At 64.1% G+C, this 14,726-nt stretch overlaps 2 protein-coding genes across 7 annotated transcripts in view; both read left to right on the plus strand.

The window, feature by feature from the left end:
• RGS14 (regulator of G protein signaling 14) overlaps positions 1–8,656 on the plus strand; it is a 10,397-nt gene extending 1,741 nt beyond the window's left edge. Inside the window, exons 2-15 of the mRNA XM_034779557.1 lie at positions 887–908; positions 1,744–1,898; positions 2,336–2,428; positions 3,331–3,474; positions 3,986–4,135; positions 4,476–4,596; positions 4,729–4,865; positions 4,938–5,141; positions 5,395–5,471; positions 6,052–6,178; positions 6,690–6,771; positions 7,116–7,174; positions 7,557–7,677; positions 8,111–8,656. Coding sequence (XP_034635448.1) covers positions 887–908; positions 1,744–1,898; positions 2,336–2,428; positions 3,331–3,474; positions 3,986–4,135; positions 4,476–4,596; positions 4,729–4,865; positions 4,938–5,141; positions 5,395–5,471; positions 6,052–6,178; positions 6,690–6,771; positions 7,116–7,174; positions 7,557–7,677; positions 8,111–8,355 — 1,737 coding nt within the window. The 3' untranslated portion in view covers positions 8,356–8,656. The remainder of the gene's footprint in view (positions 1–886; positions 909–1,743; positions 1,899–2,335; positions 2,429–3,330; positions 3,475–3,985; positions 4,136–4,475; positions 4,597–4,728; positions 4,866–4,937; positions 5,142–5,394; positions 5,472–6,051; positions 6,179–6,689; positions 6,772–7,115; positions 7,175–7,556; positions 7,678–8,110) is intronic.
• Positions 8,657–9,343: 687 nt separating this feature from the next.
• On the plus strand, positions 9,344–14,685 carry LOC117882239 (serine/arginine repetitive matrix protein 1-like). 6 transcript variants are annotated; one of them, XM_034780335.1, is made up of 4 exons: positions 9,344–9,636; positions 11,985–12,068; positions 13,673–13,747; positions 14,323–14,685. In XM_034780335.1, exons 1-4 carry the CDS (start codon positions 9,602–9,604, stop codon positions 14,582–14,584), a joined length of 456 nt encoding a protein of 151 aa, XP_034636226.1. In that variant the 5' UTR covers positions 9,344–9,601; the 3' UTR covers positions 14,585–14,685. The 6 variants fall into 6 exon arrangements, with proteins under 6 accessions (XP_034636226.1, XP_034636222.1, XP_034636221.1 ...); XM_034780331.1 differs by having other exon boundaries at positions 9,344–9,583; XM_034780330.1 differs by having other exon boundaries at positions 9,345–9,583; positions 13,670–13,747.
• The last annotated feature ends 41 nt before the right edge of the window (positions 14,686–14,726 follow it).

Raw genomic sequence — 14,726 nt, forward strand, 5'->3', positions numbered from 1 at the left:
AGCAGGCGGGCGGTGGTAGTGCTGGGGGAGCCCGGGGGGGGGGTAGCAGGCGGGCGGTGGCAGTGCTGGGGTGGGGAGCCCGGGGCGGGGGTAGCAGGCGGGCGGTGGCAGGGCTGGGTGGGGTCCCTGTTCCTCAGCACCCAGGAGGGGAGCAGTTCTCTGTCGCTGCTGGGACGTGAGCCCTGCTTAGGCGGGTTGACTGGTAGCCGTTTCCCCAGAGCTGGGAGCCCAGGGATGCCCGTGGGCTGGCAGGACTGGGCCTGGGCCTGGCCTGCTGGGGGCAGCATCCCCAGACATTAGCCAGGAGAGAGCGCACTGCACGCCCCCTGCTCTGTGCCATGAGCCCCCAGCTGGGAGCTCTTTGGCGGGGGGTCTGCCTAGCTCGGTGGCTGGGTGCTGCCCCACAGAAACACCCACACTAAGGGGTCTGTGGTCTCCCCCAGCCCCAGAGCTGGGAAATGGGCTGCAGTTGTTGGTGTGCTGGAGGCTGTGGCTTCCTCTCCCTTTTCCTGCCCTCCCTCCCCTTCCTGTGCCCTGGGGCTGCTACACTTCTCCCCAGGCAGCGGCAGTGTCACAGCTGATAGCATCAGCCCTTTCTCAATCACCTCGCTGAGCTGAGGGAGGAGGGCAGGCCAGAGAGTGCCCAGCTGCCAGCTGACTCACGCCCCAGCCCTGCAGGAGCCCGGTCCCATGCGAGCGCTGAATGGCTCCTGCACAGACCAAGCACCCTGGCGGGGAGACACCTGGCAGCCGGTGTCCCTTGTACTCTGCTTGGCTGACTCATCCCTCGCCCAAGGGGCTGCCTGGGCTGGCCTCCCTGCTCCCCATAGCTGCAAGGTGCGGGGCCTGGGATCCTGGCTGACCTCTCCTCCTCCTGTCTTTGCAGGGCCTGGCTGTGTCGGATGGAGGTGAGTCAGACGCTGCCTGGGAGATGCGGGGGTGGCGTTGGGAGGAGCCCGAGAGCTGTAACCAGCTTGGCTCAGTTCCCAGCCCCAGTGGGACGGGACCAGGAGCCCTTAGGGCTGCTCTGCTGGATGGTACAGAGCCCCTGCCTGGCCACACACAGCACCTGGGGCCATGGGACTCCCTGCGGGGGGGGGGGAGGGACAGAGCTCCCTCCTATCCTTCCTCACCCACTAGGGTGTCCAGACAGCAAGTGTGAAAAATCGGGATGGGGTGGGGGGGGTAATTGGCACCTGTATGAGAAAAAGCCCCAAATATCGGGACTGTCCCTATAAAATCGGCACATCTGGTTACCCTACCACCCGCATCCCCCAGGAGAGGGCTGGATGCACAGGCACTAGCCTGGCTCATGCCCGGCCCCCTGCCTGGTGCCAGCCTGGCTCCTTCTGGACCCCTGGGCTGTTGGCAAAGGCTAGTGCCCCTCTCCTGACAGGGAGACTCGCCCGTTCCTGAGCCCAAGGGCCCAGGCCCACTGCAGGTTGTGCACCCCTCTCCGAGCTGTCCTAGGCTCTCTGCAACTGCAGTGCTCCTGCTTAGGTCACGTTTGGAAGAGTCCCTTGCCCTGTCTGCCGGCGCCGTGCCGGTTCTGACATGTCAGAGGGATCCTGTGTGGCCCATGGGCCCTAGATCTGGCGGCTCTGCTCTGGAGTGCCTGGCTTTAGGGCTCCCGGCCCTGCCCTGCTTGGACAGCGCCTCCCCACACCTTCCCTCCAGCTGGGCGGGGATCAGGACTGGCTCCAGGGACTGGGGCAGGGCTTGACCTCTCTTTCTGCATCTCAGAGTTAAACAGCTCCGGGGCCCGGGGCAGTAGCCACAGTGTGCACAGCCTGCCTGGTGCCCAGAACGCAGGCTACACTGCGCAGCTGCCCGTGGCCAGCTGGGCCGAGTCCTTCGAGACACTGCTGCAGGACCGGGTGGCCGTCACCTACTTCACTGTGAGTGCCAGGGCATGTCAGACCCTGCCGGGCCCAGCCCACCCCCTCACTGCCCTCAGCCCTCAGTTCCCCCCATTCTCCAGCTGCTCGCTGTGCAGGGACTCCAGGCAGCGTGAGGCCGGGGGGCAGAGGGTGGGGGTTGCACTGGCCCCCCTGGGTGGAGGTTGGGCTGGCCCCCCTGGGTGGAGGTTGGGCTGGCACCCCCGGGCGGGAGTAGGGCTGGCACCCCCGGGCGAGGGTTGGGCTGGCACCCCCGGGCGGGGGTTGGGCTGGCACCCCGGGCGAGGGTTGGGCTGGCACCCCCGGGCGAGAGTAGGGCTGGCACCCCCGGGCCAGGGTAGGGCTGGCACCCCCGGGCGGGGGTAGGGCTGCCCCCCCCGGACAGGGTAGTGGCACTAGTGAGGCTGATGCCACCGTGCCCCTCTCCTGCTCCCCAGGAGTTCCTGAAGAAGGAGTTCAGCGCTGAGAACGTTTACTTCTGGCAGGCGTGTGAGCGATTCCAGCAGATCCCAGCCAGGAACACACAGCAGGTACTGGGCCCAGGGGAGGGCTAGCGGCTTGGCCCAGCCTGCCCATGCCCCACTCCTGACAGTGGGAGCCTAGCTAGCCCGGCCCACACTGAGGCTTAGACCTGGGCTGCCCCCCGCAGGGAAGCACATGCCAGGGCAGCCAAAGGGACCTGGGCGTCAGTAGGAAGCTCAGTGGAGACCCTGCTCAGAGGGGAGCTGCAGCCAATAGCTAATGGGTGAGGGGATGGAGAATAGCATGGAGCTCCCTTGGCCATTGTGTGCTGCACCGGTCACCCCTGGGGGCCGTGCAGAACTGACAGGCTCTAAGAGAAGGACAATGCCAATGATCAGGGGCTGGAGAGAGACAGAGCAGACGGGGATTGTTCCCTTAGCAAGATGAGGAAATGGGGCATGGTCTTGAGATGGAACCTTGGGACCGTCTGTCTGGTACACAAGAACGAGGGGAAGTTCAAACTGATCGAAGGTAATCCTCCGCCCCAGTGTAAATAAGCAGTGGAACTCATTGCCACAGGATGTCAGTGAAGCCAGGACCTAGTGAGAGCCTGAGAGGAGCTGGCCTTGTGAATGGAGAACAGGGGGATGCAGAGCTATAACAGTGCAGATGGCATTTGGAAGGGCTAAAACCTCCTGCCTTGGGTCTTCGGCCAGTCTCTGACTGTTATGGGTCAGGAGCAGGGCTCCTACACCTTCCTCTGAACATCTGGTGCTGGGCGCTGCAGGCAAGGGCTGCTGGGCTGGAGGGCCCCCGGGACTGGCCCAGCCTGGCCGTTCCTGGGTTCCCAAGGGGTCGGCGCAAGGTGGTGCCTGCACTTGGAGCCTGGCTGGTGACCCTACTCTGCGTGTGCTCCCATGCACACTGGCAAGGGGGCTCGGCCTCCCCTGTGATAACTCTGTCTCCCCAGCTGGCCCAGGAGGCCCGGCAGATCTATGACGAGTTCCTGTCCAGCCACGCGGTCAGCCCCGTTAACATCGACCGGCAGGCCTGGATCGGGGAGGAAATGCTGGCCAGGCCCACCCCCGACATGTTCCGAGTCCAACAGCTCCAGGTGAGCATTGCCCCTGCCCAACCCCCCGGCCAAGGGAGAGGGGCCATGGAGCCATCCCCCAAGGCTCAGGACGGAGGAGCTGGGGACATATTCCCTCCCCCAACTCTCAGCTGGGAGTAGGGGACAGGAATCCAGAGCTCCTGATTCTGGGACTTGTCCCTCTGCCTCTGAGTCAGGTCTGTGTCCGGGGGCCGTGTCAGTCTCTGGGCGGAGGGAGGCGCTACCCAGGTGTGTGTCCGGGGGCCGTGCCGGGCTCTGGGCGGGGGAGGCGCTACCCAGGTGTGTGTCCGGGGGCCGTGTCAGGCTCTGGGCGGGGGGAGGCGCTACCCAGGTGCGTGTCCAGGGGCCTTGCCGGGCTCTGGGCCGGGGGAGGCGCTACCCAGGTGTGTGTCCGGGGGCCGTGTCGGGCTCTGGGCCGGGGGAGGTGCTACCCAGGTGTGTGTCCGGGGGCCGTGCCGGGCTCTGGTCACGGGTCAGGCATGGCACTAACCGGGTCCCTCTCCTGGCTCAGATCTTTAACCTGATGAAGTTCGACAGCTACGCACGCTTCGTGAAGTCCCCGCTGTTCCAGGCGTGTGTGAGGGCTGAGAATGAGGGGCAGCCGCTCCCTGACCTGCGGGCTCACTCCCGGAACAGCAGCCCCCCACCCGACCTCGGCAAGGTACCAGGCCCAGCTCCCCAGCCCAGGGGGTGTGGTCCAGGGGTGGGGCTGCTGGAAGGACTGCAATCGTGGGCACCACTCAAACCAAATTTGAGTGGCAGTGTGACCTGGTGTCATGACCCGGCACCTAGAGCCATGACACCTGGCTGCTCCTCCAGCATGCCAGGAGGGAAGGGCTCCACCATTCACCACCCAGCTCTGCTCAGGAGCCCGGGGGGGGGGGGGGGGCGGTGAAAAGGGGGGGGGCAACGCCCTCGCCTTGGGGGGGTTCCCTTTCTGGGGGGGGGGGGGGCCGCCCCAGAAGCTCCCTGAGCCAAGATCTGCCTCTCTTGTCCCCTAGAAGGCGAAGCTGAAGCTGGGGAAGTCCCTGCCACTGGGGGTGGAGGTGGCCAGCAGCAGTGCTGGCAGGAGCCCCCAGATGTCCTTCAGGAGAGAGGAGCGGAGAGAGCCCTCGTGGACAGGTAAGTCCCACGCCAGGCTCCACCTGGCTGCCATTTCACTAGCCCCACAGGCCTGTGGCCGTCCCTTCGCAAAGGGCCCGGAGCCCCAGAGCCGGCCTCTTGTCCTGACGTCCATCCGTCTGTCTGTCCTAGAGGTGGAAGATGGCAATGGGGGCTCGTCCCTGTGGCGTGAGTCCCAGGGCTCCTTGAATTCCTCTGCGAGCCTGGACCTGGGCTTCCTCTCGTCGTCCTGCAACAGCAGCAGCATGGCCAGCAGCTCCCGGGCAGAGGTAAGTGCCCGACCGCGGGGCCTGCTGCGTAGCCACACCGCCCGTCGGGTGACACCGCCTCTTCCCCTGCAGAGCCGCAGGAAGAGCCTGGGAGGCACGGAGCCCGACCTGCAGGCCAGGCCCAGCAAGTACTGCTGTGTGTACCTGCCGGACGGCACGGCCTCGCTGGCCTCGGTGCGGGCTGGCGTCTCCATCCGCAACATGCTGGCAGGCCTCTGTGAGAAGCGTGGCTTCAGCCTCCCTGACATCAAGGTCTACCTGGTTGGCAATGAACAGGTAGGGACAGTCCTTGGGTGGGGAGGAGAGAGCTGGGCAGGCCAGGGATGGCCTGGGGGCTCCATCAGAAGCCGGCCCTGGAGCTACCTCGCCCGAGGGACCCCAGGGCCCCGCACTGACAGGCGCTGCCCACCTGAGGCACCTGCCTGCAGACAGGAATTCCATGCTGTGCCAGGGCCGTGGGAGGGGCTGTGTCTCGGGTGGAGCCGTGTTCCTGGTTCTGACGTGTCTCCTCTTGGCTGACTCTTCCCAGAAGGCGCTGGTGCTGGACCAGGACAGCATGGTTCTGATGGACCAGGAGGTGAAGCTAGAGAACAGAGTCAGCTTCGAGTGAGTGGGAGCTGCTGCTGCACCCTGTGCGCATGGGGCCAGCGCCTGCAGGACTGGCTCTGCAATGTCCCTGCCTCTCCCAAGCCTTCCCCTGTGCTCCACGCCCTGGCTCCCCATGGCAGGGGCACCATGCCCGTGGGAAGGAGACAGTGGCTCTAGTGCTAAGTGCAGTGGGGCTCAGGCCGCAAGCCAGCTGGGGTGGACCCTCGGAAGAGCCGATGGGAGCATGGCTCTGTCCTGCCCCTGCACACACTGGCCTGGGCACCGCAGGGCGCTGGCAGCGCTCGCCCTGACTGGCCCGTGAAGTCGGCTTCGCCCAGGATGAACACCCCTGGAGTGGACATCTGGCAGCCTGGGCTCATGAGTGCCCAGTGCAGCTCCACCCGGCTCACTCTGCTCTGCTCGGCTCTGCCCCGCACAGCCCCACCTCCTCAGCTCCTGCCTGCCCCACCCCGCCTTGCCAGGCTCAGCCCTGCCCCATCGTTCCAGCTGCTGTCTCACCCCACCAGGTCTTGCCACATCCTTCCCTGCTGCATGGCCCATCCTGCCCCATGTGTTTCCTTCATCTCTGTCTTCCTAGGTTGGAAATTTCCCCCCTCAGTAAAACAGTGCGAATCACCGCAAAGTCGACCAAGTGCCTGCGGGAGGCGCTGCAGCCTGTGCTGGGGAAGTACGGCGTGGATGTGGAACGGGCACTGCTGCGGCGGGTGAGAGCTAGCCCGCAGCCTGGGCAGGGGGCTGCCTTGCCCCCTCTGGCGGAGTCCTAGGAACCTGCAGAAAGGGGGCTGCTGTCTTTCAATGCTGGGCATAAGCACCCGCCTGGGGCTGCAGGGGCAGATCTTAGGGAGTCCTTTGCCCCCATGCAGAACTCAGCCCTGCTCAGGTAGGAGAGGCCAGACTGTGGCTTGTCCTGCAGGCAGTGCCCCACCCATGGAGCCTGGGCCTGGGGCTGGCTACATGGCTTTCCCCAGAGGCCGCCCGCCCGTGGGCACAGCTCCTACCCCGGGGATGGGGCTGCCCGCCCGCCCGTGGGCACAGCTCCTACCCTGGGGATGGGGCTGCCCGCCCGCCCATGGGCAGAGCTCCTACCCCAGGGGACCACACTTCCAGCCAGTGTGTGGCCTGTACCCTCATTGCCCCTCACACTGTGGCCAGAGCCTGCTCTTGCTCCCCACGATGCACCATCCCATGCAACCCCCCAACTCTGTTCTGCTGCAGCACGGGGAGCCGGGAGCCCTGGACTTGGAGAAGCTGGTCAGCACCGTGGCTGCGCAGAAGCTCATCCTGGAAGCTGCGACAGGTATGGTCCGCAGGGTGGAGTGGCCAGGCTGGAGCACCCCCGTGGTCCTGCCGCCTGCCCAGGCCAGCACTAAGTCTGTGTCCAGCCCAGGGCCCCGTGGGCCCCACACAGCACTGTATGGGCCCGGCCAGTCGGGTATCTTCCTCCTCCTCAGTCGGCCCCAGACTCTGCACCTGTAAGGTGCCATGTGCCTCAGCTGTTGGCCACAGCAGTGAGTTCCACAGTTATCGTGGTGCTGAGTCCTTCCCTGGTGGGCCCGGGCTCCTGTGATGGCAGGTGGTCTGTCCCGCCCCGTCCCACGGCAGGAGGCTGGAGCCTGACTCGCTGCGGTGCTTGTGTTGCAGAAGTGAAAGCGACAGGCGCTGGTGACACTGTTGTGGCCACTTCCCCCCTTCGGTGCAAGGTGAGTCCTGGGCACCAAGAGGGGCCCAGTCAGGGGGGCTGAGGGGGTGCCCCAGCGAAGGGGGGCAGCACTAGGGTAGGCCTGGGCTGTTGCTGGGGCTGGGCTGAACTGGGAGTCCCCAGGAGTGCAGCTCGCTGGCTCACTTGGGGGTGGGGTGGGGGGAGCGGTGAGCCCTGTGGCCAGAGCAGGGTGCAGCTCTGGGCGCGTTGGGGGAGCTCTGCAGCACGGAGCAGGGTCGGGGCACAGTGGTTACAGCGGGTCTGAGCCAGGCCAGCTTTGGGGCATCTCTGTGCCCTGAAGAGGAGGCAGGTCTCCCTGCTGGGCTGGGCTGGGGCTGCCAGCTCACCTTCCTGCTCCTCACATGCTCTCTCCCCACTCCCAGGAGGCCGCCCCCACAGGCACAGAGGTGGAAGCAGACATGCTGTCAGAGGTGCCCCCCTCCATCACCAGGTCCAGGCCAGCAGCCCTGAGAGGCATGAACCGGTGCACGTATGACCTGGAAGGTGGGCGGCCCTGGCATCTGGCATGCTCTTAAACCAGCCCTATGTGTGGGGGACAGGGGCACAGGAGGCATATCTGGGGTGCTGGGGGCAGAGGGTGTCTGTGGTATATTCCGTGTCAGAAGGAAACATGGGGGGTGAGGAAGCGCAGGGGAAAATGGGGACTGGGAGGGGGCGTCTGAGTGCGGGATGGGGGCTCTGGGGTGGGGGAGGGGGCGTCTGAGTGCGGGAGGGGGGCTCTGGGGTGGGGGAGGGGGCGTCTGAGTGCGGGATGGGGGCTCTGGGGTGGGGGAGGGGGCGTTTGAGTGCGGGATGGGGCTCTGGGGTGGGGGAGGGGAGTCTGAGCACAGGATGAGGGTTCGGGGGGAGGGGTCTGGGGGTGTTCTGCGGAAGTCTAGCTCTGCCCAATGACTCCACTCTCCCCTCGTTCCCCCAGGGCTGGTGGAGCTGCTGAACCGGGCCCAGAGCTGCAGGGCCAACGACCAGCGTGGGCTGCTCTCTAAAGAGGTCCTGGTCCTGCCCGACTTCCTGCAGCTGCCAGGGCAGGATGCTGGCCCCAGCGAGAGCTCTGAGCGGCAGCATGGCCCCTGTGATACCAGCCTCACCCCAAAGGGGGCTGGTGCCCCTTGCCCCCGGGATCCCGCACTGGCGCAGCCACCTGTCCACTCTGAACTGCACTGAGGCCCACGCTGCACTTTCTTCAGAGCCAGCCTTGAGGATGTCTGGCCTTGAGTTGGGGTCAGCCCCAGTGCCCTGGCCAAATCCTGCCTCCTTAAACTGCCCTGGCGGTTTCAGGAAACTACAGTATTCTCCACTTCCTGTCCTAAACTGTTGTGTAGTGTTGCTGTGAGTTGTTAAACAGCTGCCTCATTCCACCCTAGAGGTGGCTGCATCTCAGTGGCAAGTGAAGTGAGCCTGTATATAGTTTGTATGTCAGTTATTTGTAAAGCACTTTGGGATGTAAAATATGCCTGATTAACAACTTGCGTGGCGCAGCGCCTCTGCTTCTGTCACCAGTCCTCGCCATGGGGACAACGGGGGGATGGAAGCCTGCACCCCCAGACCAGCACTGCCTATGTCTGTGCACAGGGGGCTGTGGAGAGTTGGCAGCTCCCTGCGGGAGGAGGCTCCCTGCGGTAACCTGCCAGTGAGGAGGGAGATGGTGGCTGGTGGCGCGTCAGGACGAGGAGGATGGGGAGGGTTAGGGCAGGAGCAGCATCCCTAGGGTGGCCCTTAGATGCGCCTCACTGGGGTCTCTGCCAGACAGCTGCCCCCGTTTAGCTGCAGAAGTGCGGGTAAGCAAACCCCAAACCCTCAGCTGCTCCAGGGCTGCAGCAAGTGAGAGCCCGTGTGCTAGCCCCAGGCTCCAGGAGTCCCCAGTGCCCAGTCTGGCTGGACGGGCGGCATCTCCTGGGAGCTGGACCCCATGCCCAATGGGGGGCTGGGGGCAGATATGGGCAGGGCCGGCTCCAGGGTTTTGGCCGCCCCAAGCAGACAAAAAAAAAAAAAAAAGCTGCGCTCGCGATCTGCAGCGGCAATTCGGAGAGAGGCCCTTTGCTCCCAGCGGGAGTGAGGGACCATCCCCTGAATTGCCACCGAATAGCTGGACGTGCCGCCCCTCTCCGGAGCGGCCGCCCCAAGCACCTGCTTGCCAGGCTGGTGCCGGGAGCCGGCCCTGGTGTGGGGCTGCGAGGGGAGTCCAGAGTCCCCCAGGCCAGGCCAGCTTGCTGGCTGCGGGGCTGCTTTGCATGCGAAGGATGGCTGAGGACGTGGCTGCTCCACATTGGCTGCCCTCGTCTGCATGTGACAGCACCTCATCGGGCTGGTGTGAATGGGGAGTGGGAGAGGCAACCAGCCGCCTGCAGCCCGCTGCACAGCCCAGGGATTACGGCCGGTCCGGTAGGCAGGGGTGGGGGCGTGACTGGCCATGCAGAGGGGCAAGGGGCAGCAGAGAACACGCAGGTGATACTGCAAAGAGCTGGGCTGTTGGGAGTTTCACGAGAGGGCACGTTCCCCTCATCAGCGCATCTCCAGTGACCCAGGGCGGTGCTAGGGGGCGCTGTGCTGCAGGGAGCGGGGCGGGGTCTGTCCCTGTTCCCCAGGGCGGTGCTAGGGGGCGCTGTGCTGCAGGGAGCGGGGCGGGGTCTGTCCCTGTTCCCCAGGGCGGTGCTAGGGGGCGCTGTGCTGCAGGGAGCGGGGTGAGGTCTGTCCCTGTTCCCCAGGGCAGTGCTAGGGGGCGCTCTGCTGCAGGGAGCGGGGCAGGGTCTGTCCCTGTTCCCCAGGGCGGTGCTAGGGGGCGCTCTGCTGCAGGGAGCGGGGTGGGGTCTGTCCCAGGGCCCCAGGGCGGTGCTAGGGGGCGCTGTGCTGCAGGGAGCGGGGCGGGGTCTGTCCCTGTTCCCCAGGGCGGTGCTAGGGGGCGCTGTGCTGCAGGGAGCGGGGTGGGGTCTGTCCCTGTTCCCCAGGGCAGTGCTAGGGGGCGCTCTGCTGCAGGGAGCGGGGCAGGGTCTGTCCCTGTTCCCCAGGGCGGTGCTAGGGGGCGCTGTGGTGCCTGGCCGGGGTGGGGAAGGAGTTTGCAGGAGGTGGGGGCTTATTCTACCGTCCATTCTCCCTGTAGATTTCAACTTCACTTCCGGCCTAAGCGGCTGAGCACAGTCCCATGTGCTGACCAGGAACCGCTGTGTTCCAGCCCAGAGGCAGCTGCAGCCTCATTCCTGGGGCAGGGACTGCATATTGACCCTTTGCTCTAGGGTGACCAGACATCAAGTGTGAAAAATCAGGACTGGGGTGGGGGGGTAATAGGAGCCTATATAAGAAAAAGACCCCAAAATCGGGACTGTCCCTATAAAATCAGGACATCTGGTCACCCTACTTTGCTCTGCCCCCGAGAAGCAGGAGAGAGAGTCTGGGTGGGTCCTATATTCACAGCAATGGCGCTGCTCTGTGCTGAGCCCCCCAGCCAACGTGCCCCATGCCGCGCAGCGGGCACCAGGCTGCACCGGAGCATTGGAGAGGCTGGCGCTGCTGGCCGGTGGGGTGTGCAGGCATGGGGGACAGGGCTGCCCTGCCAGCCTAGAGCAGCTTGGAACAGGCACCCAGCAGGGGTGAGTGAGTGGGGAGGACGCCATGGCTGGGACATGGGCGATGAACCTGTTTTCTCACTGACCAGGCGCTCTGGTCCCGAGGCTGCCTCCCCCTTGCTCTGTGCAAGGGCCCCTCAGCCTGGCACCCGCCTGGACTGGGCAGGTCCTGGGGCAGCTCAGTTCTCCCCGTGGAGCTGGCGGGAGGGGGGGCACTTTGGGGGGTGTTGCTGCCAATCTGCATAGTGACATTCCTGGGATCCTGGGGGGCATCTGATCCGCCCACCTCCCCAGGGCACTTGTGGGACAGGTCCACGAGCCAGTGAGGGTAGCACGGCAGTGCCCCGGGCATGCCATGGCCTAATGCCAAAGGTTGGGGAAATGGGGGAGGGAGGGATTAACTCACCCTGGGTATCCCACTAGCTCTGCAGGCTGCCGGGCCTGACGGGGTCTGGTTCCCCCACGGTGGGATCTGGGCTCGCCCCATCCTGCTGTGCCCTCCTGGGCCTAAGTACCAGGCAGAGTCGCCCTGGCAAGCTCTCCTTATCCCCATGGCGATGGCCTCCACGGTACCATGCGGCAGCTGTCCCTGGGCCAGGCTCACCCGCAGTGAACAGCCTCGGCTGGGAGCCAGGGACATGGGGGCCGGGTAGGACCAAGGACAGTGCAGGTTACTCCCGGCTGCGCTGCTCGCCAGATTGCTGTGCGCTGGGAGCGCCAGGCCATCCTGTCAGGCGGATGGAACGGGGGGCAAGGCTGGCTGGGAGTTCCTGCCCTCCCCCTCCCCCCGAGGCACGGGGGCCCACTTGCTGATCAGAAACACCCTGTCCCCGCCCTGTGGTCCGAGCAGCTCTGTCCGGCCCCACAGCTGGGCTCCCTCTGTGCTGCTGGCCTCCAGGCCAGGTGCATTCCCTGGAACCCTTCAGCGGCTGGGCTGTCCTTGCTTGGATTGTGGCGGTGCCTGGGTGCAGGGAGGCAGGCCCTGCCCTGGCAGCATTGCCCTGCAGTTGACACACATGAGCTGGTTATCATCTCGCTGTCACAGGACAGGGGCTGAGCCCAGACACGTCCAGGGACTGGCCCAAGGTCGCGCAGTCTGTGGTGGAGCTGGGAACTGAACTGGGTCCCTGAGCCCGACTCGGTCCCTCGCCCACAAAGCCAGATGGGCAGACAGCTGGGAGCAGGGAGAGCCGGCAGTCTCTGCTAGTCCCATGACAGGCCTTTCTCCTGCAGGACCCCGGAACAGCGCCTTCTGCTGTGCCAGAGTGAGTCCTCAGTGCAGCTGGGGAGCAGGGAGCCATGGAGCCCGGCACAAAGGTACCACAGGCAGGGGGGAGCCTGGCAGAGGTCGCCGCAGCACCCATCAGGCCCTGGACCCAGGCTGGGCTTTTGCGGGGGAAGGAGCATGGGGTTCTAGCAGCAGCGCAGCCCAGCTGCAGTGTGTGGGGGGGTGACGGGTTGGACCCTGTTTCTGGGATGCCACCTGATGTGCTGGGGTCCCACTGCGTCCGCCTGTTCCACCAGCCTGGGTTTCCTCACCCTGTCCTTGCTGTGCCAAGACACACACCGGTAAGGCCACAGCCAGCTGCAGACACAGACTGAAATCAACTCTGTGTGGGAAGATTCAGCTCAGGGATTTATCCAGCACTCATGTGCACACCTCCTTTGGGGTGTAAACCCAGAATAATATTGTCTTGTGCTGTACAGAGAGATCTGCACAATGCAAGCTCATAAAAATCTCCCCCTCGCTTTTTCCCTCCTCAGGTATGAATGGCACAAACTGGGTTTTGAAATGCACAAGAAATAAGTTTATTAACTACAAAAGGTACATTTTAAGTGATTATAAGGGAAGGCAAACAGAACAAAGCAGATTACTGAGTAAATAAAACAAAACACACAAACTAAGCTTAATACACTACAGAAACAGGTCACACATAGTAACTTCTCGCCCTAAGTGTTGTTTAGGAAGGTTGTAGAGTTTCTGCAGCTCAGAATTCCAGTTATGTCTCTTTACAGGCTAGAGATCCCTGGACTCATCCCTTGCCTTCCCATAGCATAGCTTAGTCCCTTGGTTTCTGCAGGAGCCTTCAGCAATCTTTCTTCTCGGGAGGGGAGGCAAATGGAGAGCCCTGAATGCCTTGCTTCCGAGCTTTAAATAGAATGTACATAAGGCGGGAAGCCTTTGTTTCCAGTGGAAAAGTACCAGTAGTGTCCAAGGTGTCAGAGCAACCATGAGACAAGGTTTATTTGCAGGGAAGGAACTCCTGGGAAGATGGGGGATCCACATCTTCGAAGACTCATTGTCTTTTCCTAATGGTCCATTAAGGCTGATTGCTTACTGTCTGGTGACAGTTTCCCGAGCACACCGTTTTAATTGTTACATAGACAATATTCCTAACTTTAGATACAGAAATTAGACATGCAGGCACACTGGATAAACGTATACAGTCAATCATAACTTTCCAATGATACCTCACATGACCTATCTAGTATAAAACATATCTTAGTTATGCCATATTCGTATCATGAGAATATTTCTATGAAGAATATGGGGTGTAACGTCACAGAGGGCTCCAGTGGAGGGAGCAGGGCCCCCCAAGGTCAGCGCTGACCCCAGTGCCCTAAGGTGCACACTGCTTGTCCCTGGTGCTGCCAGCTGCTGCGGGCGGATTATGGGATGGCCGCTGAGTGCTCCACAATGCTCTGTACAAGGCACCCAGCCCAGTGTGACTGCAGGAAGGGGCCCTGACAGCCGGTGCCCGCCCCAGCCACCTGCACCTGGAGCCAGTTGCCGATTCCGCCATGTGGCCAGGCCTCCCTGTGCAGCGACGCTTGGGCCAGGCCAGCCAGGGTCGGCTGAGGGTCCTGTGGGATGAGTGTTCCCCCCTGTAAGACACGGGACCTTCCTGTGTCCCCAGCAGCCGTCCAGCTCCCCCCAGAAGCAGGGCGGGAAAGGCCGGTCCAAGTCCACGGAGGAGATCCAGGCCGCCAAGAAGGTAACCAGCCCTGATGGGATGCTGAGGGGTGGGAGGGGTTCTGAGCAGGGACCCTATGCCCAGGCAGGGCTTGTTCTTGGAGGGGGAGGGGGGCTCTGAACGGGTCCGGGGGGCTCTGAGTGAGGATCCACACTGGGTCAGGCTGGTTCTCCGGGGGGGTGGNGGGTCGGGCTGGTTCTCCATGGGGGAGGGCTTTGAGGACCCACACCGGGTCAGGATGGTTCTCCATGGTGGGGGGGGGGCTTTGAGGACCCACACCGAGTTGGGCTGGTTCTCCCGGGGCGGGAGCTCTGAGGACCCACACCGAGTCGGGCTGGTTCTCTGGGGGGAGCTCTGAGGACCCACACTGGGTCGGGCTGGTTCTCCATGGTGGGGGGTCTCTGAGGACCCACACCGGGACGGGCTGGTTCTCTGGGGGGAGCTCTGAGGACCCACACTGGGTCGGACTGGATCTCCATGGTGGGGGGGGGGGGGGGGGGCTTTGAGGACCCACACCAGGTCAGGATGGTTCTCCCTGCCCGCGGGCTGGCGCTGGCTCTGAGGCCTGTGCTGTGTGCACTGTGCTCTCTTCCCAGGCGTTCCACACACCCCAGAAGTCTCTCCCCAGCCAGGAGGACACCAGCGGCTCCCAGGTACCTGCCGTCTCCTTTGCTGCCTGTTAGCCTTGAGGAGCCTGCCCTGGCCAGGAACCAGGCAGGCCCAGCTCAGGCCCTGCTCCCGGGCCATGTGCCTGGCAAACCTCATATGGGTCTGGATGCACTCTCAAGGACCCCGAGCCCGGAAAGGGCACAGGAGCTTCTAGAGGGGCCTGGGCTGAAGATGGCAGGGCCCGGGTAGCCTGGCTGGAGGGTGGCAGGGCAGGGCCCAGGCAGGGGCCGAGGGTGGCAGGGCAGTGCCCAGGTGGGGGTTAGGGTGGCAGTGCCCAGGCAGGGGCTGAGGGTGGCGGGGCAGTGTCCAGGTGGGGGTGAGGGTGGGGGTG

The sequence above is a fragment of the Trachemys scripta genome, chromosome 8 (genome assembly GCF_013100865.1).
Source record: "Trachemys scripta elegans isolate TJP31775 chromosome 8, CAS_Tse_1.0, whole genome shotgun sequence".
Classification (NCBI taxonomy): domain Eukaryota; kingdom Metazoa; phylum Chordata; order Testudines; family Emydidae; genus Trachemys; species Trachemys scripta.